The following is a 27478-nucleotide window of genomic DNA, read 5'->3' as shown; positions in this document are numbered from 1 at the left end:
TGGCTAGCATCTTTATATGTTTTTTTTTCTTTAAGCAAGGCCTAGAAACAATTCAGCCTTTTGAAAAATAGCTGTTGTTGTCAGCTGTGGTATAAGAAAAAAGTAATTCCCCAATCTTATTGTGTGGAGGGTGAATTAGTCAATTATTGTGGTAGAAATGTGGGTCTAATCTGTTGCTGTGCAGAAAATGAACCTGGCGGAGTCAATATGAGCTGATAGTAAAAGCCAAATTAGGAGAAACCAAATGTCTCTCAGGCACTTCAGATTATTCCTCAGAGAGGACATTATTTGTTAAGGAAATGAACACTTGCTGTCATGACAACAGTAATGAATGAATAAGTGATACTGCAGGTGCTTTTCTGTGTCTTGAAACTGGATAATTTGTACTGGTGAAGCTTAAACCACATCAGAAGGTAAATGAAGAGCTTCTTTTCTTAGGAGTGATTAGAAGTTATTAAAAAGTGATTTTATTTATTTATTTGTTTATTTTTGTCCGAACCAGCGTGTCAACCATGTTAGTGCAGTTACTTTGAGTTAAGAGGCTGCAAGTAAAATAAATGTATTTATTAATTTCAATTATGTGGAATCTTCTTTTTTTTTTGTTAAAATAAGTCATGATGTGCCTCAAAAACATTCATAGTCACATTGAAATACTTTTTTCAACTTCTTCTGAATTTTGTAAATGATTTAAAAACATCAAGAATTCAACAGAGATAATTTTATTCCAATTCACACACTCCTAGTAAATAAATAAGTCATTTATGATTACAATTTCGGCCAAAATATCTAATAAAGCACTGTTAAATGTCAATGGGATTACATGTATCCCCAAACCCAAAGCAGAAACATGAATGTGGCTGGATCTTTTGCATAAATCATTCAGAAGGAGGACAGACTGAATCTCACAGCAGCAGCCATGAATGATGAAAAAGCAGAAGATGCCCTCTCAGCATGTATTACAGTGAGGCAGGTTAAAACAAAATCAATTAACCATTAGACCCTATATGTGGAATTACATAAGTGAACCTTCCCAGTTGTCCTTCTAAGTGTGTCTTCATTGACAGTCAGTGGTTGTGTGTTGCTCACTGTGATGTAAGCTGGCAGCAGCTGGGCTGTTTGGATCCTGACCATAACATGTTTAAAGTGGCAAACAGTTCTGCACATATGACAGAAATTGAGAGATTCAACCATTTTTCATGCAGAAACATGAAGAATCCTGTGTTTTTATTGTTTGATTGAGGAGCCATTAAATGCCATTCACAATGATAACGCAACAACTAAACCCAGATTAGAACAGTTAAGAAACAGTTAAGTTAATGTAGTATTTCTCAATAAAACTGGATTAACAGTAACTATTACTTCTCAAAACTACTCCAATCTAAAATTTTCAATAAATTTAGCAACCTAATCTAAAAGTTTCAACAGCATCTGTAAATGGATTTGGTTGATTTTGCAAGTTAACATTATATAAGCAACATGTCAACAAATAAATAAAAACTGTTCAAAGCTAGCAGCTATATATGTATATATTCATTGACACATTTACATACAATAGGAGTTAATTAATTACCCATTTATTCTGACTCACTATTACAGAGACATCTAGAGATTCAGTTCATATGGAAATACCAGAAGGTTTAATGTAATTTGATATCTGTAAAGTAAATTTTCTAGTAAGTGCAAATGAGAGTGAAAGAAGCAAGAGGATGCTGAGGTGAAGACAGCATATCCTGCTAAATGTTGCATCCTCACAGTGTAGCTCTGCCAGTGTACCGTCTGCACTTGTCTTCTTGTGCTATAAAATGGAGAAGACACTTCAGTAAAACAACACTTTGGTTTACTCAAACTTAAAGGAGCATGTTTAATGATACACTTTAGATGAAGAGAAGTCACCTGGATGAATAGAAACTAAAAGGGTTGCTCAACTGTAGCAGTCAACAAAATTTGTGCTGTGTGATAAGGGGGATTACATAAGAGCTCTCAGCAGTCAACCTGAAATAAAATGTCAAGGCAACCTCTGGCTGCTTTATAAAACATGAATGTGTGAAATTAAAATTTGAGTCTATCTTAAGTTGGTTGAAAGTCAACTCTTTCATCCTTAGATTTCTATTTAAGTTCTTGTTATGTAAAATATTGCATATTTTATGACAACTTTCTCTGTGAAGTTTAAAGCAAGAATGCTGGAAGGGGGGGTTGCAAAGGGGCCTATGGCCCACCTTTTTTACTCCACTGTCCTACATGCTTCTCAGTCACGAATCACTGTACTCCTTTTTTTAAATTAATATTTTATTCGCCATCTTCTTTACTAGAGATGATCAGCTAATGGTGCAGTTCCCAACTCGGGGGGGAGGGGGTTTGGCTTGACAGTATTGTTGTCGATGAAAAGGGGCCCCTGCAGAAAAAGTTTGGGGACCACTGAGATAATGTAAGGACGCACAATATAGGATTCAATATTTTTCCCAAGTGCACTTCAATATGTAGACTGAGGTAAGTTGTTGGTTGAACCATCAGGGGCCAACAAGTAATTTTAGTTTCTACACAGGGTTTTGCCTCGATTGCAAATAATCTCAAATACCCATACTGATATTAACAAATTAAAGTAATGCATTAAAACAGAGAGAAATTTACGGAAGCGTGGAGCTGTCACCCAAATAAAAAAAAAATCGGACCTTATCATGTGATAAGGTCCGATTTTTTTTTTATTTGGGCGACAGCTCCACGCTTCCGTAGAAATTAGACTTACAGTGATGCTTTTTCTAAAAAAAAAAAAAAAAGTTTTTGCCCACGTCACTGTGTTGATGTGGAAAGTTTGCTTGCAAACACTTTTTCATACAAGTCATTTCAGAGTGACATTCATTTGTAGTTTGGTTTTCTTGTTGTTTGAGCTCAGTCTTGGGTCTCCACCAATCTGGCTCCTTATGGTACTAAATGCTCCACTAATGTCTGCCTGCCACTTGGTGCTGTGCATCTGCTGTACACTGGGCTTAACGGACCTTTGTTTTAAAACAAAAGCTGTAATGTAGTAAGCATCCAACCACTATCATTAACATCAAAATTTTTGCTTTTTAAAACCATCTGTTAGGCTTATGAAGAACAACAAAAAATATAGTCACAAAAGTTATTTATAGCTTTATATTGCAAAAAAATCTCACTGGTAGCAGATGAACACCAACATTAAATAAAACTGCAGGTGCCTGCAATGCACAGGAACAATTTTTACTGACAGTATCTTTTTTTCCTGAGCTCAGTATCTGTTACTGACAGCCAGACACCTGTAAAACCTGACACATGCTGGTTAGACATGGCCTGCATGATGTTCTTCTTACCTAACAGCACTTGCTCCACTTCCTCGGTGTCCTCCACAGCTACAGGTTTCAGCAGAATAGCAAAAAACACAGCGACACCGATCACCTGTGTACAAAAACAAGCTGCAGTAAAATCTCACATAAATATTGTATACCAGAAAGATAGAAATCTTTTAAACCAACTGATTTATACTATAGAAAGTAAAATATCTGCAATCACTGAGATATGCTGAAAAGAAAACTGCCATTGAATAAGACTGATTTTCCTGTCTGTATCCACCTTGAGAGGCTGTAGTATGAAGATGCTCTCGAAGAGGGAGAGGCCCAAAGACATGACCCACTTGATGGACTTCTCTTTGCCATACGCAAAACCATACAGCAGGGTGAAGTAAGTGGATATTCCACTGATGGAAAGTAACAGGAACCAACCCAGGAACACATACCACCAGGGCAGCTGACAACCTGCCGACTTCTTCTTCTGCTTCCTCACAGGAGGTGGGCTGCACAAAAAAAGAGGGAGACCAAGAAGAAATGCAAAAACACTCAAGGTGATAGAACTGGAGTAAAACATTAGCTTTGCTTTAAACAGATATATGCGTGTGTGTGTGTGTGAGTTGGACAACCAGTTGGCCAGGTGGCTGCTGAACACCATCTCAGCCTTGCGAACCATCAGGTCTGTGAGGCTGAGAACCTGCTGGTAGGATTGTGGATCTGAGAAGCTGCTTCCGTCTAGTTTCTTCAGGCACACCAGGATGTGACAAAGACCAGCCAGGAGGAATTTGCTGCAGAACACCAAGTGGTTGTCGCTTTCAGTCTCACCTGTGATGCAACGATATACATGCCAGAATTTAGTTATATTTCTCTGTGAGGACGCTCATTCTAAGGTGTAAAGTTTCTTTGCTACATGATGCAGAACAATGCAGCAGGTGAAAGGTTTCGGTAGTGTCCTATAACAGGAAACATTGTCTTTAAAGGAAAAGTCTGGTGACAATATATTCCATTTTCACTTGGATTTCAGCATGATCAATTAGCCACAGTGTTGCTGTTTTCTTTAATAAACTTAACATCAGCACTGCTTTGTTTTTAACTAATTGTCAATTACAAACCATCACATGTTGTCCTGTGAAAATGCTTTATTTTTATGTTTAAAGATTAACATAAAAAGTGCATTTTATACTTATTTTTAGAACCTTATTAATCATTTTAACCTGTTTGAACTAAATGCACAAAATTTAAAAAAGTTGTTGTGGTTGTTCATCTTATTTAATAATGTTGTTGACTTCTTTGTGTGTGTTTTATACTTTATGTTTAGTCATTTTTGTTAAACTAATTAAATGAACAACCTTGCATATTCTGTATCAAGCCATGCACACTGTCCAAGGCAGGCAAGAGGTCATCTGTGGACTGCAGCTTCTGTGAATCTGACATCTTGTTTCTCGGACTCCCTTTCAAGAGAGAAATGATCTCCTCTGTATTCTACATGAAAGAAGGAATAGCAAACAAAAAGTTAAAGATACAGAGTATTTGATCAGCTGCTGTCAGAAAAAGTAAGCCAAAGTCAAAGCCAAAAAAAAAAAAACATACCCTGAGAAGCGCTGGAATCGTAAATGCAGGGGATCTCAAGTTCATCTCAGTGTCTCCTTTAGATTTTGAGGAACTCATGCGAGGTTTGATGCTTCGGAAGATGGTGATGATGAGGATGTTGATTGGGAACATAAGGAGACCACTCTGCACTCCCACCATGAACTCCTGCCAACTGATTTGCATCGATCCTGCACACATGGAGGAGCAAGGACACCGTGCAGTTAATGTAAAGCAACTTTAAAAAATAGCTCCAGGACCAGGAAGGTCAAACCACTCCTGAAATTTTAGTCTAACACCTGCCACTTATTAAAGTCTACCAATGAGCATTAATTAAATCCCTAAAAACTAATCCCTGGTTATTAATATAAAATATCTAGATTTTATTTCCACGAATAAAATCTTTCTATGATCCAAAATGAATTACATGTAGTTAAGTTTCAAGTTAATTAGTGAAGCCTATAATTAAAGTTTTTGCTGAAGCCACTTATACAATGAGATGACGTCCTCAAAATGAGATATAGTGATAGAATATCATGTTCATGCTTATGGATATAAAAGATGACAGATCCATTGAATCTCAATTACTTAATTGTTCCAGTCATATTAAATTTGGTATAAATCACATGCTTATCATATTTCAATATCAGTCCTTAAGACTTACTTCATTATTACGGCAGAATAGTGTCATAATAAAGACTACAGATGGTACAGAAATGGTGCAACATGTCAGCTTTTCACCCTGAAGGCACTGTGAGTTCAACAGGAAGCTTGACTTCTCTTAATAACGCATGAGTTCCTCTGAAAATAGGATTGGTGAAATTTGGGAAGAGGAACAGTTTGCTATTTCTGCTAGTCATATTTATATTTCATGGATTGTTTGTAAAATCAGCAATAAGAGGACCACTGAAAACGAACTGCATGCCGTTGTAACCAGCAGGAGGCAATATATATATATATATATATATATATATATATATGTGTGTGTGTGTGTGTGTGTGTGTGTGTGTGTGTGTGTGTGTGTGTGTGTGTATCCCTTTCACAGTGTATTGAGATTAACATTATACCTACTTACAAGTGACCGCATGTCTTAGAAAGCCTATCTCTAAGCAGAGTAGTAAAATGATAACTAGTTAGTTTAAAACACCTCCAGTGCCGTAAAAACTGATGTGAAGAGCAGTTTCTTTGACTCAGTCTTAGCTCCATCATCACCAGGTCATTGAACTATTTAAATAAAGAGTCTGCAGTCACCTAATGAGAAGATCACTGGTGAGTTCGCATCCACAGGGATGTTCCAGAAAGCAATGTTGATGGCCATGGTGCAGAGTAGCAGGCTCATGCAGCAGGAGACCCTCTGTGCACGTGTGAAGGGGCTACGAGAGGGAGGGTCCACAATGGACACCCAGATGTGTTCATCTCTAAAACCAGTTGATGTTCTACTTTGAAAAATATTCCTGGTAGGAAAACAGAAGTAGTGACACTAATTACTGAACATGTTTTTGCACAGAGAAGTGATGGTTTGTATGATCTGTGTGACCAAAATCTAACCTGAAGCAGGTGATCTCATTGCTCTTGGCAGCATTGAAGGTTTTTTTGGTCATACCGTCTCCTCGGTCATCACTCAGCCAGCAGTTACAGAAGAAGTGCCACACGTGTCGAGTTTGAAGGTCTTGTATGGTCACCTTGCTAATATACCTTTTTATAAAAGAAATTTATAAAACAAACAGAGATGGCCCCACTTAGATTTATTTCCCTTAACTTTAAATGCTGTATTAGTGGAAGTATCTTATTGGAAGTGTTTTTTATGATTAAAGTCCTAATTCTTTATCATAGTTGAGCTTAGATCTACAGCAATTTCTATTTAAGTCCGTGCACAGAATGATCATGGTTATAAAGAAAGTTACATGTGGTAAGAACTCGCATTAAATGACTTGTTCACGAGTCAAACGACCCTCTTCACATGCCAAATCTAACCCCTACCAACTAGTCACATTTTGAGTGTAAAAATCACATGAAAACAGTATGTAAATTAACTTTAACAAATAGCCCAAGACTATGAGTATGCCCACTTTAAATAGCTGCCATTAACAGTTGCAGGAATTTGTCTTTCTATATATATGATGGGGAAATATTTCCTATTTTATGGGAGGTGCTTGATGTAGTTTAAAATGAATTTAAGGCATTCAGTACCATGACGGATGGCCTCCAGAACAGTCATGCTGCAGACGGATGTTTCGCACTTCTCCCAGTGGGAAAGGTGCAGCCAGAACGAACATATCGGTGGATCCTCTTTCAAACACTTTCTTGTCAGGGTCTGTGAGTTCGTGTGTGCAACTCTCTCCTTCTGATCCAATCAACTTCATTGAGACCTGCAGCAGAGCACAGGTCACAGATAAACCAGCAGTGGCATCACTGACCCACATGGTGCTATAGAAAATATATAAATGCAGTTAGTGACTGTATCCACCTTGTGATGTGTTTAAATGGGGGTGGGATTTAAAAATATTTATTTGTTTCAAGTTGATGCGTGTAGGTCTTGTAGCAATGTCTAATTTGCTGTCTATGTCCCTGGAATTTGAATAGCTGAATAAGATAAAAAATGATCCGTAAAGTACATGATGGTAGTATGGAATATTAGTCAGATGCCTCATATATATATATATACTGCTCAAAAAATAAAGGGAATACCAAAATAACACATCCTAGATCTGAAAGAATGAATGAAATATTCTTATTAAACACTTTGTTCTTTACATAGTTGAATGTGCTGACAACAAAATCACACAAAAATTATCAATGGAAATCAAATGTATTAACCATTGGAGGTCTGGATTGGGAGTCACACTCAAAATTAAAGTGGAAAAACACACTACAGGCTGATCCAACTTTGAAGTAATGTCCTTAAAACAAGTCAAAATGAGGCTGAGTAGTGTGTGTGGCCTCCACGTGCCTGTATGACCTCCTTACAATGCCTGGGCATGCTCCTGAAGAGGTGGCGGACGGTCTTCTGAGGGATCTCCTCCCAGACCTGGACTAAAGCATCTGCCAACATCTGGACAGTCTGTGGTGCAACGTGGCGTTGGTGGATGGAGCGAGACATGATGTCTCAGATGTGCTCAATTGGATTCAGGTCTGGGGAACAGGCGGGCCAGTCCATAGTATCAGTGCCTTCGTCTTGCAGGAACTGCTGACACAATCCAGCCACATGAGGTTTAGCATTGTTTTGCATTAGGAGGAACCCAGGGTCAACTGCACCAGCATGGTCTTACAAGGGGTCTGAGGATCTCATCTCGGTACCTAATGGCAGCCAGGCTACTTCTGGCGAGCACATGGAGGGCTGTGCGGCCCCCCAAAGAAATTCCACCCCACACCATTACTGACCCACTGCCAAACCGGTCATGCTGGAGGATGTTGTAGGCAGCAGAACATTCTCCATGGCGTCTCCAGACTCTGTCACGTCTGTAACATGTGCTCAGTGTGAACCTGCTTTCATCTGTGAAGAGCACAGGGCACCAGTGGCGAAGTTGCCAATCTTGGTGTTCTCTGGCAAATGCCAAACGTCCTGCATGGCATTGGGCTGTAAGCACAACCCCCACCTGAGGATGTCAGGCCCTCATACCACCCTCATGGAGTCTGTTTCTGACCGTTTGAGCAGACGCATGCACATTTGTGGCCTGGTGGAGGTAATTTTGCAGGGCTCTGGCAGTGCTACACCTGTTCCTCCTTGCACAAAGGCAGAGGTAGTGGTCCTGCTGCTGGGTTGTTGCCCTCCTCCACATCTCCTGATGTACTGGCCTGTCTCTTGGTAGCGCCTCCATGCTCTGGACACTACGCTGACAGACACAGCAAACCTTCTTGCCACAGCTCGCACTGATGTGCCATCCTGGATGAGCTGCATGACCTGAGCCACTTGTGTGGGCTGTAGACTCCGTCTCATGCTACCACTAGAGCAGGGGTAGCCAACGTTGGTCCTCGAGGGCACCAATCCGGCAGGTTTTCCAGATTTCCCTGCTCCAGCACACCTGACTCAAATTAAATGGATCCAACAGCCTATAAGGATCTCCACAATGACTCGTTAGTTTAAGTCAGGTGTGTTGGGGCACGGAAATCTGGAAAACCTGCCGGATTGGTGCCCTCAAGGACCAACGTTGGCTACCCCTGCACTAGAGTAAAAGCGCTGCCAGCATTCAAAAGAGACCAAAACATCAGCCAGAAAGCATAGAAACTGAGAAGTGGTCTGTGGTCACCACCTACATAACCACTCCTTCATTGGGTGTGTCTTGCTAATTGCCTATAATTTCCACCTGTTGTCTATTCCATTTGCAGAACAGCATTTGAAATTGATTGTCAGTCAGTGTTACTTCCTAAGTGGACAGTTTGATTTCATAGAAGTGTGATTGACTTGGAGTTGCATTGTGTTGTTTAAGTGTTCCCTTTATTTTTTTGAGCAGTGTATATAATTATTACTGTCTCAAACAGAGATATGGTTTTTCTTTCTGTTTAACTAAAACTAAGCCAAAAGTGTGACAATACTCTGTTCGTAATGAGGTCTTTTGCTTTTGAGATGCTAAAACAACCTCAAGTCCATTCTTTTAGAGCAAATTCTTCACATATATGAAATATATGAATATATGAAATTTGAACTGAAATAAATTAACTATTTGAGAGGCTTGCAAAACCTTGCAATTAAAATCTGAAAGTAACAGCTACAAAAAAATTCAAAAACTTATATGAAAACAGACCAAAAACACCTTTTTGAGAGACACAATTGTTTTCTGTTATTAGTTTTGAAATGTGCTAATTTTTCAAATTGATGCCAGTTTCTCACAAATGTCATCTCTCAGCGTATCTGTGAAACAATGGGGAGACAGAATAATAACAAACAACATAAACAGGCTCCTGGGCAGCATAATTTTTTTAAGGAAAGCCCTGTGCCACAGCACATTTGGCACTTACTACAACTGTACAGGTTGGCAGTACGAGTCCAGCGGCTGAACTGGCTGCAGTCTACACCTGTCAGCCATTTAAAACATTTGGTGCATCTCAAATAAAAAAATGAGAGAACAAGCTCAGAACTGTTAAACTGCTGGTATCAGTTTCCCTTAAAAACAACAACAAAACAGAAGTTTCTTAGATTTTGTATGTAAAGTATTTCTAAAGTGTTTCCTCATTTTGTTGTTGTCTTGTTGTATATGTTGTTTAAACAAATGCATGTGAGGGGTAGAAATGGTATCCACAGCTGTGTTCGCATTGTAAAAACGAATATATTTTAGCCCAAACCCTGACCCTTTTCTAACCTTGACCAAAGCAAGGTGTATTTTGATCATGCTGCTTTTGGGGGTAGTACTTTAAAGTATTAAAGTTGTCTCTAAGGGTATGAACAGATGACTGAATTGATGACTATTTTGATGAAATACAGAATTAAAATGATTTGCAAATCTTTGCAATATCTTTTTATCTATATTTCCCACGATGTTGTCTAACACTTTTTGGAAATGGAAATTTAAGAGTGGTCAGTGGTGGATTCTGTAAAGACTTATTCTTTAATATGTTTCACCAACACAACTAAAAATAAATCACACATATTTGTGTTAGTGAGTGGAAACTCTTACTTTAGCAGAAGTCCCAGCCTTCTTACGATGGCCAGTTTGGACACCGATCAGGTAGTTGTACTGAGCTGCAGGGTGGTTGTCCATCAGCAGAGTAATTTTCCTCTGTTAATTAAGCATAAAACGGAAATGTGTTTCAAGAAATTGCTTCTTAAAGTAATATTAAGCAGGGTGTTTTTTTTTTTGTTTTTTTTTTAAACTAACTTTCTTTAAGCACCTCTGTGAATTCCTAACAGTGCATGGGGTGTTGAAGCATTACAACATGTTTTAATTCGCAGCAAATTTTTAAAAACACAATATGGTAAAACACATCCACAAAGACTTGTTATATGAGACCTCTCTGACCTTAGAGCTGGCCCTGCGATCAGCATAGCAGGCCCACATAAGCGTAATCAGGTAGAGGCCAAAGAAAGCGCAAAGCAGGGACAGCACCACATAGTTCTGAGTCACGGTGGAAAACAGCTCTGCTGTGCGAGATACGTCAACATAGTTTGGCATCACGAAGAAGGAGCTCCCAAAGAGAGTTAGGTGGTTACACAGACACTGTGTAAGCTCTGGAGTGCTTTTTTCTCCCACCTGGGATAAATACAGTACATCACTGTGTGGTAACTTCCTACCACTACCACAGAAATATTAATGGAATGCAAATACGAAGTAGTACAACCAAGTTATTAGCTCAAATATACTCACCCTGCAGCCATCAGTGCTCCAAGTATTATTCTCAGTGTGCCAGTACAGGCACTTACTCACAAAAGAAGAGATTGTCATTTGTACGCCTCTGCCTTGCATGGAGTTCAAGAATCTGGCATCAACATACCAGACCCCAGGAGTCTGCTGGAGCATATCTGGGGTTATCATCCAGCGATAGCCCCCTAAAGCAAAAAATAGCTAAAATATGAATCTATACTTTAAACTGAACGGCAAAGGGAGACAGCAATAATCAGAGCTCAAGTTAAACAGTATGGTGACAGTTACTTGTAGAGTTCAAGATGGTCGTGTTGCTGAAGTATGTAGAGTTGGAGGGTGAACCATAAGACAAGGTAAGATTCAGTGACACATTGACACTGGGCTCCACATCAAAGATGATGGTCATCTGCGGGTCTGATACATTAAATGTAGTCAGGGATTTATGGCCTTCCTCCAACACAAAAGTAGAGTTCATCAGCGCTGAACTATTTGGACGATGCAGAAAGATCTGAGGAGACCAGGGACAGCAGGTGTCATGAAATGAACCAAAAGCACTGGAAGTTTCCTTCTATGTTAGTTCAACAACAATATTTAAAATTAAAATGTGAAAGAAAGCAATAATATGGGCTGATAGTGTCAATAAAGAATATATATAATTAATTAACCAAATGCATTTGTTATTTAAACACACTTAAACTAGGGTTTTTACTGTGTTGTATGCTTGGCATACATTATTGGAGTTAAGCTAGAAACATGGTTTGTAACTTGTATCATCATAATTAAACATGTGAAAGCAAGTACAAGAAGTACTGACTAATAAAGTTCTGTTGCAGACATGGGATCAGTCGGTGGTTAGATAAATTGGACTGGTGAGTCAAACTGAGTATCTCATCTGGGTATTCAGCCAGGTAGGCGGAAAAAAAAAAAGAAAAAAAAAAAAAAAGATCTAATGACATGCAACATGTGATGTTTATTCTTTCACTGTTGTCTGTTTTGCTTTATATGTTGCCTGCAATGATTGACCAATTCCACAAGTTTTAAACTGGCTTGATAAAAAAAAATGCCGTTAAATACAATTGTATTTACTCTGTTTTAAAAAGAAATATTAAATAAATTGTCCTTTGCTATATCTTTACTTTTTGTTATTTTCTTTTAAAGCAATGATTCCACATTCTTTCACCAAGGGTTGCATTTTAAGAGAGATTTCCACGCCTAACAGAGTTTGTTCATTGCTGTACTACTGAACCTACTACAGCTTCTACTTAAGAGGAGCTTTTAAATACTTTTAAACCTAGAAGGCAGTGAAACATTGTATTATCTTTGTAAAATAATAATAAAAAAAATTAACTCTGCCCTTGACTACAAATGTGCCACCTATGCACAGTACTATAGTTTAAAAGACACCCAATATTTAACATTTACACCAGCTGCACCTCTATCATGGTGGACAGGTTTTTCAGCATAATGTCCGACGTTCCATCGCTGAGTAAAACGTTGCAAACAGTTCCTGATATGTTGTCATACGAAGGGTGAGGGTTACTTGTGAATGTGGCCATCTAAGAACAAAACAAGTTCTGTTAAAATGGTTACAGGTCACAGAACAGACACAAATATGCATACGGATAACTAACAAACCTGTGCAACGATGGTGTCGTACTTTGCAAGGAATGGATTTAGTGCTGAATATGGAGGGAGCTTAATGAACCCCCCATTACTCTCTGAACCAATCACCATGTTACCGAGGTCAGCAGGTTTGCGGCTGTCGGGACAGAAATAAATTTTATATGTAACAGTTTAAAAAAGTAAAATTGAGTGTTATTCTGAGAAAATAAATACACAAACAAAAAAAATACCTACGTGCTCTGATAGACGACACCCGTTGAATACCTGGTTACAGTGTCCTGATTGAGTGGTGGACTAGTTAGCAGAGAAATTGTCTGAATAATCTGAAAGACGTTTTCAAAGAAATTCTGTGGAGGAAAAAGCAGCATTATGTGAGTGTGCAGAACCATTGCAGGAATATAGCACTTACGTGTTTGATAGTAAAGCCAGTGAACTTACGTTAGGGTTTGGATTGGTATCAATATCACATTTTTTCATTGAGAAAATCATAATGCCAGTACTTAAATTTAAGATGGTGTTGACTATGTTAAGGTTAACAGAACTTCTGGTCAGTAGTTTTGTGCCAGTCAGCAAAGATTGAACAAAATTGTCCTGTAAGAAGAGACAAAAGATATAAATTTCATAAAGTTTGAAACGGCAATGTTTTAAAATGACTTCAGTGGTGCAATTACAATGTTGTAGTAAAATAAAGAAACCCACTCTGTGTTCATTTGTCGGCTCGCCTGCAGTCTTTTCCATGTCCAGCAATGCTGTGGTTGCAACCTACAGCAGAAAACAGCACATAGAAACATTGACTTATAACTGGCAACTGGCCTTTTTCTGTACATAACTTCTGAATCTCTGAAAGCTTGAGTGAAATTAAAGAGGCTTCCCTCACCCCGAGAAGTTTGTTAATGTTTCCAACTACTAATAACATGTCATCTACAGACCTTTTGAATCCTGGAGTTACAGATGAAGAGAAAGTCAGACACAAAAACCCAGTTTTCAGCCTGATACACTGATAAATACTAAAAGAAGCAATTTAATTATACTGTGTAATGTTTCAGTCTAACTTACGAGATTTGGATGGATTATTGGACATGGTTGTTGTCTGTAGTGAAACATGAACATGATGAACATGAACATGTGAAAATTCAGTCTTAGCTTCTTAAAAGTAATATGTGAGGTGTATCTCTTACCTTTGTGCTTGATGGTGAGAGCAATGCTATAAAACAAAAATAACACTTTTAACTAACAACATGTTCAAGAGAAAGTAACAGTTAATACTATAAATATAACAAACCTATTTGTAAAAAAATGGAAAAGGAGTACATAAAGGAAGATAAAAAAAAAATTATACAGAGTTAAAGCAGTGATTGGGAAACTTCACATACTGTGGATGCAGAGAAATCCTCGTTTCTTGCTGCAGTCAGATGTTAGGTACTGAACAGGATTCAGCTTCATGTATGTGCAAAGGGTCCTTGAAAAATCTGTTATTAAAGAAAATGTGTGTGCACAAACACATATGTGGCATTAGGATGCTTATACTTTGGACAGTGGTCATGTTACACCCTGTTACTTGCCTTTTGAACCAGTCATCAAAATGATAATAATCTAACACAAGAGAATACCACATCTAAACTCTTTATTCTTTTTGAGCCTACTCCAATCTGTGCTATTTTACTTAATAAATTTCATTAAATGAAAATGGGTTAAGGAAAACATCTATTTCCCTCAACAGAAAGTATTCAAAAATATTTAAATCTAGATTCTACATGCCCAAAATTCAAATGAAACCCAACCCCTGTGCACGAGAAAGAAAAACAGCAACCTCCTTGAGGCTTATGAGACAATTTCCTAGTCTTCTTGGAATAGTATTTTTTCTGCGTCATATTTCCAAATAATGCTATAACTTTCACATAAAGTTTGTTTGATGATTAATTAAATCAAACAATTTAGTTTTCTTTTTTCACCACTTTACATGACAATCCCACAACAAGGGAAGAAATAGACAAAATAAACTATAGCAAGGAAAACAAAAGTGAATTTTATATTTAACTTACTTAAAGTGGGCTGCCGGTGATCAACTTGGATTCTTTCTCCCATCCACCAAGTCAAATTGCTGGTGTTTCCCTCTTTGGTGATGCCACTCAGGAAGATCTTGATCGAACTGTTCGGCATCTTCAGGAGCTTCCCTCCCTTCTTGCCACAGCTGCTCCTGGCTTCAGACCAGGTTTTTGATTCCCCAGCAAGCTCCAAACAGACATTTCCTGAAACAAAATCACACTGTGCTGGCAGGCCATTGTTTGGACAGGCCTCAGACTTCTCAGGTAGAAATAGACATCCAACTGAAATCCACAAAAAGAATGGGTTTTGCAGTAGCATATTCATTGTTAATATAATGTGCAGAGCTAAAGCTCATAATGTTGCTGGAACCGTGACTGGAACGACAACTGAGCAAGGTCTCTTCAGTCCGTCACATGGAAATTAGAGAGCTTCCTTGAGGAAAAAAAAAAAAAAAACTAACTAACTCTGCATATGTTCTAAATAATTTAGGAAAATCACTGCAGCCAATCAAACAAGATGCAAAGTGAAGAACTCACTTGATGTTACTAAATTTCAGGCTTCCCTTCTATATACATTGGCCAATACCATTTTTTTAAACTGCACTCAACATTTAAAGTAGTTTGTTTTTATTTATTTTAGTTATTTTTTTCTTAATTACTTCTTCCAACTAAAAAGCTCATTAAGGAGGCTGAGACACCAAAAGCATTCCTTCCACCATCTATTCTTCCACAATGAAGAGTCACGACGGAAATATCGCGAGAAGACATGGAGGAAGCTGGTCGCACGTGAGTTTGTGTAACGTGTAGGAAATGCATTCAATGTCCTTTCATGCAATGACAGACTGCGTCCATGGCGGGACAATTGAAGGTAATTTCGAACATTATAATACAATGTGTGTTTTACCGACCGAGGGGCTTTAACATTAAACTCGTGCTTCTGTTTGTTTGCTCGGTTGCTATGCACGAAAGTTATGTTACACCAGGAAGCACGCAGCTTATTTTACTGCCGGTGTATTTTGCATATTTTTTACAGTCACACACACGTGAAGGCAATGAATGTGTATAAACCAGACCTTACCGGGCTTTGAAAACAGGGTTTTATTCTTAGGAAAGTACATGAAAAGGGTTAACATGCTTAGCAATATGCTAAGTCATTAGCTGCTACTGTCAGTGATGTAAGTCTCCCCCGAAATGGCAACAAAACGTAGTTTGTAAACTGTTTACATTCTGCATAAGCCAGCAAACCGATTTTACGCTCTAATTTATTCTTTAACCGGCCTCTTTTGGCAGTCTCCATATAAAATCTAAAAAAAACAATGCCTTTTATCTGTCTTATCTACTTTAGTGCTTAATTACATCATCTGTTGTAACAAGAAAGAACTTATATGCCCTGGAGGAGTACATAAATGGTACACTATTAACACCACTCTTTTTAAATTAGTATGTAATTTTGCTTTGCTGAGATGTTTTGCACATTAAACTGGAGAGCAATCTGCCTGGAAATCTACCATAGCTACTGTGTTATCTCCAAAATGACTTGCAAAAATGTCTACTGTTAATCAGAGTCCCTGTTCTGACCTGGTGGTGCTAACATGCTTCTTGTTTATGTCACAAGCACCTACAAGTGCTACATACCGATGGAAACACACAGACCACGCATCAAAAACGTTCTTAGATCCAATCACTGAGGTTTAAGAGGCATTCTACTAACAGTGTTAATATATGCTGGGCTGCATTGAAAGACTGTTTACCTGATGTAACTTTCAAGCCGCAGGGTTTCCACATGCGTGTATTCTCAGTGTAGAGATTTGTGGGAAACATGTATGCTGTAAAAAGCATCCTCCAGACATGCAGGATCTATAAATCAGAAAATATCCTCTTGCTTGCCACTAATCTTATGCAGCTATAGTTTCCAAAGCAACAAGAGGGCAGCAGTAAAACTCAGCATCTTTTAAGAGGCCTTGGCCTGAATGTTTGAGCTGATCAGAGCATGTTTCTGCTTCCCAGAGCTGATGCTTTAATGTGACATAGCCAAACTAAATGTGGAGCATTGAAGCATGTAGGTGGGGGATTGTTGTTATTTTCATTACATTCCTTCCAACTCAGGAATGTATCACGGGGATAAAGTTGCCATTTATTGTGATCGGATGTATTTTTTCAGCTTTTTTGTGAGTCTTCTGTCAGCAGAGGTTCACTTATGCCCTATTCTTAACGACAAAGTACTCCATTATGAATAACAGCTTTATATTGTACAGGTATTTACAACTATCTGAAATATGACTATTAGTTAAACATATGCCCTACTTATGTCTGTTTTTTTTTATGTAGACATTGTAAAATTTGCGTGTTAAAAAAAACAATAATATGCTTTAAAAATTCATGTAATGCCAAATATTCAGTGGAAAACATAGCCAAAGTAGCAAAGACAAAGTCTGAAAACAGTCAGGTCAGTTAGCACAGGTTTCAATTTATCCGTTTACACATCACTGTAGAGTCCAGCAGATGCTTCTTATGAACTTTTCCACAACAGATATTTTGACTTTTCATTGGCCAGAAAGCACAAAGGGAATCAATATGGGAATTCAGCCACTGCAAACATAGTAAATATTTACTTTATTAATATTAGCAGTATTTAGAGTAATAAATATCTGCTTTTCATCAACAGAAGCAACTTAAAGAGGCAGTGAAGGTCATCACCTCAGGTAGCCTTTTGTTTGCCTCCTACCTCACTGCTGTTGGAGATGAGCATTTCTATACCAACCAGCTGATGCCTCTGCTGCAGAGGATTGTGGGGCCAGAAACTGCACATGTGTTGGCAGTGAAGATGATAGGACTGGGTCTGGTTCCTCTTAACCGCTACCAGGACCCTGCGTCATTGGTAAGCATGTCACAGCACTGTCTCCTTAGTGGACTTGACACTTTCAAGTAACAGTAAAAAAATGTAATACTTGTTCTGCTGATATGTCGCCACAGGAAGTGAATGTACTTGGATTAAAGTTCAAAAACCCCATTGGGATTGCAGCAGGATTTGACAAGCATGGAGAGGCAGTAGATGGCTTATACAAAGTGGGTTTTGGCTTTGTTGAGGTGGGGACAATCACTCCAAAGCCTCAGGTGGGGAACCCTAAACCACGTGTGTTTCGACTCACTGCAGATCATGCAGTTATTAACAGGTATGTTAGGAAGGTTTGTGCACCCAAATTGAAAAGAAAACACTTATGTTCTCTGGTTTATTTCCTACACAAAAATCACAAAGACAGCCTTTAGGACAACCTCATGGATGGAAATATTTGGCTATGAATTGTAAACATTTGTACAATTAATATAACATGATATAAAATCGGATACTGAGTTGTTTAATAGATGAGTAAGAATACAAATTGAACTAGATACTTTTTTCTGTTTAATGCTCTTTGGATGCTCTTTGGGGATAAATAATCACATTTATTGAAATATTTTTTATGTAAAAATGCTACAATGTGTTGAACAAAGTTACACCCATAATAGTTGGTATTTACATTGGGTCATTGCTTAGTGGAATATATAAGGCAACAGCATATGTTTAACATTATTTTGTACCTATCATGATAGAATGATTTCAGCATAGGCTAAAGATTGTCAGAATTATATTGATTTGTAGTAACTAATCCCTCTTTATGGAAGGGAGGGATGGAAATTCTTCTAAAATCATAACAGAACCAAAAATCTGCTTACTACATCAGGCTTATGCATTCACTAATGCATTTAATAATAATAATAATAATAATAATCATTTTTATTTAGAAGCACCATTCAGGTCACTCAAGGACGCTACATTAAAAGTAAAACAAACAAAGAATTAAAATAACAGCAAGGAATTAATATAAATACAGACATTAAGATATGGGAATATTTTGAAGAATTACTTATTTTACCATACTTTCCAGATCTGTTTAGACCAGTGTCTCTAGTTTTTGTGCAACAAGGGTGCATCCTGGACAGGCCGCTAGTGCAGATCACTCCCCACTTATTTATCTTGGTGTCTGTTGATAGTGAATTTACCAGTTAGCTGTTGCTTTTCTAAAATATCTTTTACTTTTTATTTTAATTCATCTGTAAGAATTAACTATGAAAGTCAGCATAAAAAAAAAAAAACATGAAATCTTATTTTTAGTTTATTTGTTGTATGTAAAGATGGACACGTGTGAAAGTTGCTTTAAGAGGAATACATCTGATAGCCTCTGTACCCAATTTTAAATAAAGTCTTCAACCAGTATGATAATTGGTTATGTGACATAGCTATGTCTGTTTCTTATCTACAGTATGTCTTACGAGCTGATTGCGTGTTTGTGTTGCTATCTCTGCAGCAGGGTGTCTCTCAAAAGAAATCATCAAATAGTAAACTTTATTTGTTTTAAAGATAATTTGTCAGTGTTGTGTTTCAGAAGCACATAGAATTATTTTTAGTGATGGCTTGATATTTTAACAGTTTGTACTTTGTGTGTGTGGTTTGTACAGGTACGGTTTTAACAGCTGTGGTTTGGCAGAAGTACAGGAGAGGCTGAAGGCCAGAGAAAAAACACAGCAAAAGCACAGTAAAGGTAAGTTGGTTTTCCCTGTGTTTTATAATTTAGCGTAAATGTGCAGACTGCATTAGGTTAAAAAGAAAAAATAAACTTAGGAAAACAGGTTAATATTAGAACATCTTTTCATTGTTCGAAGATTTCTGATACAAATGTTTGTTTTCCTCTCTTGAGCAGTTAGTTTATGTGGAAAGCCACGCAGTGAACTTAATCAGATAGAAAACATTTTCTACTTTCCTTTTATTTTACTGTGTTGTTTAAATAATCCTGACCTGTCCTTGTCTCACGTTCTATTGCTTACAGCTCATTTAGCACATCACCGCCCTCTGCCCCAGTTCAGTCATGGGTCTGATGATGCAACCTGTGTTTGTGTTTACCTGAACCCTATCATTTGTGTGTGTGTTTGTGTGTTTATATCTATGTGTGTGTGTCTGTGTTTATAGCTGGCCTTCCCCTGGGCATCAACCTGGGGAAGAACAAGCTTTCTCAGGATGCTGGGGCAGATTACATGGAGGGGGTGAGAGCGCTGGGCCCGCTGGCTGACTACCTAGTAGTCAACGTCAGCAGTCCAAACACTCCTGGTCTCCGAGATCTACAGGGGAAGGCTGAACTCCGCCAGCTCTTATGCTCGGTAGAACTGTCTGAATGTCATGATTTTACTCGGTGTTTGATAAAAAAGTGAACACAATGAAAATTCTGCATCATACTTTGCTAATGCCTTTTACTAATATTTATACTGTCTTTTAAATTAGAAGTTAGGTGTATACTATGTACAAATATACATATTACACATATTAATTCTAAATTAAGCAGTCCTTTAAGATATTCCTCACAACTGTTCTTAAAATACCCAAATATTTAATTTCTCTGTCCTGCTGTTCCATGAATTATGAAACTGGCTATTTGTGATCAACTGGTCGACTTTTCTGTCGCTAGTACTGTCTTTCTTGTTGTGTTTGTTTATCGTTCAGCTGAGAAGGAGAAAACTAGCAAAAGTAAGCAAAATTTAGCAGCCTCATGACAATCAGACCCACGTCTGTATCAAGTGAAGCTGAAGAATGAAAAATGTTGATTACAGCAGCCTGTTTCAATTAGATATTATTTGCATTTCTTTCATGTTACTTAAAGTTTGCTATTGAAATAGCTGTAAAGATAGCTATGTGCACATCCATGAAAATAGATCAGGTTCAGGTACCTAGTGAGAGTGACACGGCAAAAAGAAGCAAGGGGATGTCTTCTCTAAATCTAATGTTGTTAACACAGGGCTGATTATTTAGGGGCCGTGAATGTGGTGAAAGTTCTGAATATAAATCAGAGCAGGACCCTTCTCTAGCAAAGTAGCTGACATGTGGTAGAAAGGATTTATACTTTAGCTATGCAGGGGTGTGTCTAGAAAGGTGTAGATGGGGGCTAGGCAGGGGCACTGACCAGGAAAAGAGGGGTACAAATTAGACCTTTTCTTTTAAAAGAAAACAAAAACATAGATTTTATGAAATAATGAACTGATCAGATGATCACTTTAGTTGTATTACTGTAAAACAAAAAGTCAAGAGAAACTTTAAAAAAAAAAAAAGGATATTTTTTTAATCAACAGTTGTTTACTTCGAGTGATCCTGCTTTGTACAACTTTCATCTTTGCAGCACAAAGATTTACATTTAAATGCTAAAAAGAAAAATTTGTTTGTAGCCACATCATCAGTTTTAGAGTTTCTTCAACAATATTGTCTGTTTTACTTCAGCCATCACATTTTGGTGGTTTTATGACCGTTATGTGTCAACATGTAGATGGCTGGTGACATTGTGCTCTATGAATTCTGCATTATGATCTAGGACAGTGGTACCCAAGCTGTTTTCCCTGATGACCCCCTTCATGCATCTACCAAAAAGCTGTGGATTCCCTGCCCCCTGCCGACCCCAGTGTTGAAACCATGACATGCTTTATGCTTTCATTAGCTAGCTTCTCACCATAAGTGATGATTAAAAAACTAAAATGAATACACCTCTACTCGTAATTTAACTCAGAGTGGCTCTGAATAGTCAAAGCCTCGGGGACACCATGTTCTCTTTAGGGGATACCCTTTTGGGAACCACTTATTTAGAAAATAGAGATGATGCAGAACAAATAGAAATACATTACATTTACTGACTCTTGGACACTCTTGGACATTTATCCAAGTGAGGGTCAGTTAACACTAAATATTTGTTAGCTAATTTATTAGTTGTTTACCCCCCACATAGACTCTGTAGCTGTGTATGTATTTTTGTTGTTGAATCAATTCAGAAGCTGACGTTTTGATCTCTCATGTTCTCAATGCCTTAGATTTTTTTTTGCACGGTGCACTCCCTTTCTGTTGAGCTGAACTCTCCCTGCCTCCTCACCTAATACTCATACAATCTGCTCAGGTGTTGAAGGAGCGGGATGCCCTGAAGGAAGAACACAAACCTCCAGTTCTGGTAAAGATTGCGCCTGACCTCAGTGCCCAGGACAAACAAGATGTTGCAGATGTCATCACTGAGGTTTTGGAATTCAACTTTTATATAATGTCCATTTTATATATATATATATATATATATATATATATATATATACATACATACATACAGTGAGGAAAATACGTATTTGAACACCCTGCTATTTCGCAAGTACTCCCACTTAGAAATCATGGAGGGGTCTGAAATTTTCATTGTAGGTGCATGTCCACAATTTATTTGTATGATACAACTGCAAATAAGTATTTGAACACCTATCAGCTAGGATTCTGACCCTCAAAGACCTGTTAGTCCCCCTTTTAAAAAGTCAACCTTAACACCTGTCCACCCCATACAATCAGTAAGACTCCAACTACTAACATGGCCAAGACCAAAGAGCAGTTCAAAGACACCAGAGACAAAATTGTAGACCTCCACAAGGCTGGAAAGGGCTACGGGGCAATTGCCAAGCAGCTTGGTGAAAAAAGATCCACTGTTGGAGCAATCATTAGAAAATGGAAGAAGCTAAACATGACTGTCAATCTCCCTCGGACTGGAGCTCCATGCAAGATCTCACCTCGTGGGGTCTCAATGATCCTAAGAAAGGTGAGGAATCAACCCAGAACTACACGGGAGGAGCTGGTCAATGACCTGAAAAGACCTGGGACCACCGTTTCCAAGGTTACTGTTGGTAAAACACTAAGATGTCATGGTTTCAAATCATGCATGGCACGGAAGGTTCCCCTGCTTAAACCAGCACATGTCAAGGCCCGTCTTCAGTTTGCCAGTGACCATTTGGATGATCCAGAGGAGTCATGGGAGAAAGTTATGTGGTCGGATGAGACCAAAATAGAACTTTTTGGTCTTAATTCCACTCACCGTGTTTGGATGAAGAAGAATGATGAGTACCATCCCAAGAACTCCACCCTTACTGTGAAAGCACGGGGGTGGTAGCATCATGCTTTGGGGGTGTTTTTTTGCACATGGGACAGGGCGACTTCACTGTATTGAGGAGAGGATGACCGGGGCCATGTATTGCGAGATTTTGGGGAACAACCTCCTTCCCTCAGTTAGAGCACTGAAGATGGGTTGTGGCTGGGTCTTCCAACATGACAATGACCCGAAGCACACAGCCAAGATAACCATGGAGTGGCTCCGTAAGAAGCATATCAAGGTTCTGAAATGGCCTAGTCAGTCTCCAGACCTAAACCCAATAGAAAATCTTTGGAGGGAGCTTAAACTCTGACTGACTCCTGACTGATCTAGAAGATCTGTGTGGAGGAGTGGGCCAAAATCCCTCCTGCAGTGTGTGCAAACCTGGTGAAAAACTACAGGAAACGTTTGACCTCTGTAATTGCAAACAAAGGCTACTGTACCAAATATTAACATTGATTTTCTCAGGTGTTCAAATACTTATTTACAGCTGTATCATACAAATAAATTGTTTAAAAAAATCATACATTTTGATTTCAGGAATTTTTTTTTAGATTATGTCTCTCACAGTGGACATGCACCTACGATGAAAATTTCAGACCCCTCCATGATTTCTAAGTGGGAGTACTTGCAAAATAGCAGGGTGTTCAAATACTTATTTTCCTCACTGTATATATATATATATATATATATATATATATATATATATATATATATATATATGTATATGTGTGTGTGTGTCGCAGGCTCGCTGTCCAAGTTTGGGAGTAATTATTTGTCTGTTTTTTTTACTTTATATGATTTAAATCTTATAGTATGGTTATTTATAACCAAGTGTATATTACTTTAAAAATGAGGACAGACAAGTTTCAGTGCACATCTTTATTATAATTTACATTTATTCATTCTTTTGGCATTCTGTTTATTTTTCCTTGTCTCTGTCTCGGTTTATAAGTCTCACGACCATTTACAGCCGTCTTTGAGCATTTACATATGCAAAGTAGGGCCTGCTGGCATGTCTTTTAAACTTACAAGGAGATTGGTGTTCACCAATCCGAGAGGAAAGATACTAACAATTTTGTGGTCTAAGAAGACTTGTGTGAATCTGACAGAAGGTTTTAGCATTAAGTTAAGAAGATTTTATTTAGAAGATATTGGTGAAGGCAAAGGCCAAATTAGAAGTCTGTCAGCTCTACATTTGAAATAATGAATAACAAATGCAACTCTAAAAATCAACTCTAGTATCCGTAATAACAAGATTGATCTTTTTACATCTTCTTTCAAATCCAAGTTATAGGGTGTCTTCAAAAGCCAAAAGAATATTTAAACATGTCACCAGCGTAGGCAAAAAAAAAAAAATATCAGAGAGGGGAAGTTAAATAAAATATGCTAAATGAAAATTTTTTAAAGGTAAACAAAGCAGATATGATTAAAAGTGCAATCTTTTTGGTAACATTAATTAAGGTTTTTAAGAAGAGTGTTTTCATAGAGGTTTAAAATGTTCTGTAAGCCTCAGATCTTCATTCAAAGTTGTCATTGGCTTCCACACATAAAATGAAAGCAGCTCCTGAGTAAACAAAAAGTAGCTTGAGTTTAATGGTTAAATTCCATCTGACTTTTGTGTAGCAGTCGCAGGTAAAATAAAAAATAAATCCTTTGTAAATTGTGAGTTGGAGTTTTGCAGCCAAATATAAAACGATAGCCCATTTTCCATTATTTATAACTGACCAATTATCAGTACCAAAACACTTTTCAATGAAAAATGTTCTATGAATAAAACTAAACATAATTTAAAAATTTGCCTTCTCCTCTTTTAGTTAAGATAAGGAGGTAACCTTAGCTCATGTCGAACGGGGTAGACGCACTTTAATGGAAGAGACGTTAAGGAAGCAAATATTTGAATAACACTCCATCTTCTTGTTTGTCACAGTGCACTTCACTTTAGAGGACTGGGATCGTCAGGTGGCCTTTTCTCAGTCTCACACAAGCAGCAGTTGATGCAGTGACACACGCCGCTTACTTTCCGTCCTTCCTTCTCTGTGCACTGTGTGTTTGCAGCTGGGAGTGGATGGTTTAATGGTGTCCAACACAACTGTGTCCAGGCCTGAGACACTCCAGGACCCACAAAAGTCTGAGGCTGGTGGGCTAAGTGGCCAGCCTCTCAAAGACCTCTCCACTAGCACTGTCAGAGAAATGTACAATCTCACAAGAGGTATTTTTTATTTATATAACATATTTCTGTCCATTTCTTTTTCTCTAAGGAGCCAGGACAGGGCATATGAAAGTAACATGCTATATGCTTGTTTCATTGAAGGTAAAGTGCCAATTGTTGGAATTGGAGGTGTGGCCAGTGGGCAAGATGCGATGGATAAGATCCGTGCTGGTGCATCACTGGTTCAACTCTACACTGCTTTAACCTATCAGGGTCCACCTGTAGTCACCAAAATAAAACGAGAACTGGAACAACTTCTTAAGTAAGTATGAGTGATTACTATGTTCTAACAAGAAAATAGCATGTAGGTCTTTAGGTACTGGTCACCTTTGAAAATAAAGGAAAGGTCTGGTTTTACATAAAATGACAGTAAAATGCTAACTGAACTCATTGCCTTGCAACTTAAACGCATTTTGTGCTAATTAAAAAAACAGAAAGGTGTTGGGGAGACAAAGTAACGGAGATGGGACATGTTTGTTTACTATATTTGTTGAGTTTAGAAGGGAAAATAAGCAATTTTACAGTCATTTGGCAGATGCTTTTATCCAAAGCGACTTACATCTGAGAGCTAAAATACATATTTTCGGTTAATTTTTAACTCTGGTCTGTTTTATTTTTTGTGTTAACACAAGAGTTTGTGTTGTTCTGCGTGCTAGTTGTATTATTTTGTCAAGTTGATTAAGATGGATTCTGAATTTGCAGCACGCTTCCGCTTGCATATTTTTGTAACTTGGAGCACGTTTAGCTCTTTTGGCTCCTGTAAACTTAAGCTAAACTTAAGAAAGTTGGTTGTTATTTTACAGGAAATTAAATTTCATTCCTTGGTTAATTGCTGATATCTGCCAACCAAACCACTTCTCCAAGAACTGAAAACACAAATAGTTTGTCTTTTAATAAGAAGAAAGATGGATGAGAAAAATGCTAGCCAAGCCATTATCCATAAAAACTTAGTGTTAGGGTGAATTAGACTAAACTGTTACTGTAAATACTATATTTAATAATGGCAGCTATTATGGACACATGTTTCTCACTTTTAGTTTTCAGTACAAACATAGAGATAATCTTACATTATACTGTTTTCAAAAACCTACAAATCATTTCCAACTGCATATTTATTAAACCATTAAACATGTGTTGATAATTTACTTGTGTATGTGTCTGTACAGAGATCAAGGTTTCAGCTGTGTATCTGAGGCCGTTGGAGCAGATCACAGGGAATCTGATGGGAAGTGTTAACACAGGCACTCGGGGGTGTCGTTTTCTAAGCTGTAATTGATTAATTCTGACTATTTTGTTGCCCATTTGTTCATCCTAATTACCAGGATGGTGGATGTATGGCAGTTAGGGTCAATAAATCACGGAAAATTAAGTGGATAACTCTTTACTTCAACTACAGTGTTAAGAAGCTGAAGCTGCAACTTGATTTCAGCTTTTTATTTTTTTTATAGTATAACAATGGTTAATGTTTCTCCAGTGCTCACTTACGCCACTGTGCCTTTACACATTTTTACAAATGTATACAACCCTTCTATTTTTTTGTTTTTTATTTTGTTTTTTTGTGATCTTAATCCGACAAGATGATGTGTTTAAAATGCTTAAATTAATTGTCAAATACAGCTAAAACATGAACTCAGATATTGATATTGTCTCGTTTATGGCTCACTAAGAATATAAATTATTTGTAAAAACTTTTAGAAATTAATAGGTACATTTAAGATGTTTACACATATAAATACCAGGGAAAAAACACCAATAGGAGAAGTCATTCATGTTACACTGGGCACCTGTCGGCCACTCACATTGTATTTTTGGGGCATTTCTGTAAACAACAGTTTACAGGTCTGTTGCCAGCTGTTAAAGCAAGAGTGTTTGTCTCTGTGCAAAGAAGAGGAAAAAACAAAGATGCCTGTAGTTGCAAACAAGGTACGAGAGGCGCTCTTCAAAACTATCTGCCATTGTGTTCCTCACTGACCTTGTGTTCATTCTCTTCTTTACGACTGCATTCAAGTTAAAATTACAGCTTGTTACCTTGCGTCAGTGTGAGCAGCCTCAGGTTCCTAGCGTACATTTGGCATTGTAGGAACATGATTTTTTTTTTGTTTGTTTTGCTGACAGGTTTAGTACTTCAGTGGACAAAGAGAAAGTCAGGGGTCATTTGCATATTCAAGAACATCAACCATGTGATAAGGAATGACTGGTTACTCAAAAAAGCCTCATCCCTTTAAAGTGTAACTACACCTCCTACTTCTTGCATAACAACGCCCACTGCCACATTTCAGCTGCTACGTCAGCTGTCTGTCACCTGATCAGCAGGTAAAGAATAAAGCCCGGTGCTACTTTTAAACCCTCAAAGCACAACGTCCCACTGTAGGACTATTTCATCAGAAACTCTGTGAAAGAATAGTCTGAAACTAACAAATCTTCACCATATAAATTTACATGCATTCATGTG

General features: G+C 37.9%; 2 protein-coding genes across 3 annotated transcripts; one reads left to right on the top strand and one right to left on the bottom strand.

Annotated features, from left to right (window-relative positions):
• Window positions 1–698: 698 nt before the first annotated feature.
• pkd1l3 (polycystic kidney disease 1-like 3) lies at window positions 699–19704 on the bottom strand. 2 transcript variants are annotated; one of them, XM_041985727.1, is made up of 24 exons: window positions 19646–19696; window positions 14848–15279; window positions 14179–14274; window positions 13984–14009; window positions 13862–13895; window positions 13683–13744; window positions 13505–13567; window positions 13244–13396; window positions 13040–13152; window positions 12818–12941; window positions 12616–12738; window positions 11471–11690; window positions 11186–11367; window positions 10841–11071; window positions 10499–10600; window positions 7077–7255; window positions 6435–6581; window positions 6138–6340; window positions 4890–5077; window positions 4649–4781; window positions 3929–4124; window positions 3586–3805; window positions 3327–3411; window positions 699–1795 (listed from the first exon to the last, which is right to left on the bottom strand). In XM_041985727.1, exons 2-24 carry the CDS (start codon window positions 15173–15175, stop codon window positions 1749–1751), a joined length of 3255 nt encoding a protein of 1084 aa, XP_041841661.1. In that variant the 5' UTR covers window positions 15176–15279; window positions 19646–19696; the 3' UTR covers window positions 699–1748. The 2 variants fall into 2 exon arrangements, with proteins under 2 accessions (XP_041841661.1, XP_041841653.1); XM_041985719.1 differs by having other exon boundaries at window positions 3586–4124; window positions 19646–19704.
• Window positions 15532–26661, top strand: dhodh (dihydroorotate dehydrogenase). The gene is made up of 9 exons (XM_041985739.1): window positions 15532–15718; window positions 17516–17728; window positions 17824–18023; window positions 19348–19430; window positions 19856–20043; window positions 21816–21929; window positions 24873–25026; window positions 25129–25288; window positions 26193–26661. Exons 1-9 carry the CDS (start codon window positions 15701–15703, stop codon window positions 26260–26262), a joined length of 1200 nt encoding a protein of 399 aa, XP_041841673.1. The 5' UTR covers window positions 15532–15700; the 3' UTR covers window positions 26263–26661.
• Window positions 26662–27478: the final 817 nt, after the last annotated feature.

The sequence above is a fragment of the Melanotaenia boesemani genome, chromosome 1 (genome assembly GCF_017639745.1).
Source record: "Melanotaenia boesemani isolate fMelBoe1 chromosome 1, fMelBoe1.pri, whole genome shotgun sequence".
Taxonomy (NCBI): domain Eukaryota; kingdom Metazoa; phylum Chordata; class Actinopteri; order Atheriniformes; family Melanotaeniidae; genus Melanotaenia; species Melanotaenia boesemani.
Note: the sequence above shows the minus strand (reverse complement) of the source record. Positions and strands in the feature narration are given on the sequence as shown.

What these genes read in the sequence shown, in the direction of transcription:
- pkd1l3 (XM_041985719.1), bottom strand. Translation starts at nt 15,175, where the DNA reads ATGAATATGCTACTGCAAAACCCATTCTTTTTGTGGATTTCAGTTGGA. An exon ending in ATACCAATCCAAACCCTAAC is followed by an intron (nt 13,153 to 13,243) that starts GTAAGTTCACTG and finishes TTTCCTCCACAG; the next exon opens with AATTTCTTTGAAAACGTCTT. An exon ending in ACCTGTCCACCATGATAGAG is followed by an intron (nt 11,691 to 12,615) that starts GTGCAGCTGGTG and finishes TGGTCTCCTCAG; the next exon opens with ATCTTTCTGCATCGTCCAAA.
- dhodh (XM_041985739.1), top strand. An exon ending in GATCATGCAGTTATTAACAG is followed by an intron (nt 18,024 to 19,347) that starts GTATGTTAGGAA and finishes TGGTTTGTACAG; the next exon opens with GTACGGTTTTAACAGCTGTG. An exon ending in GAACTGGAACAACTTCTTAA is followed by an intron (nt 25,289 to 26,192) that starts GTAAGTATGAGT and finishes GTGTCTGTACAG; the next exon opens with AGATCAAGGTTTCAGCTGTG.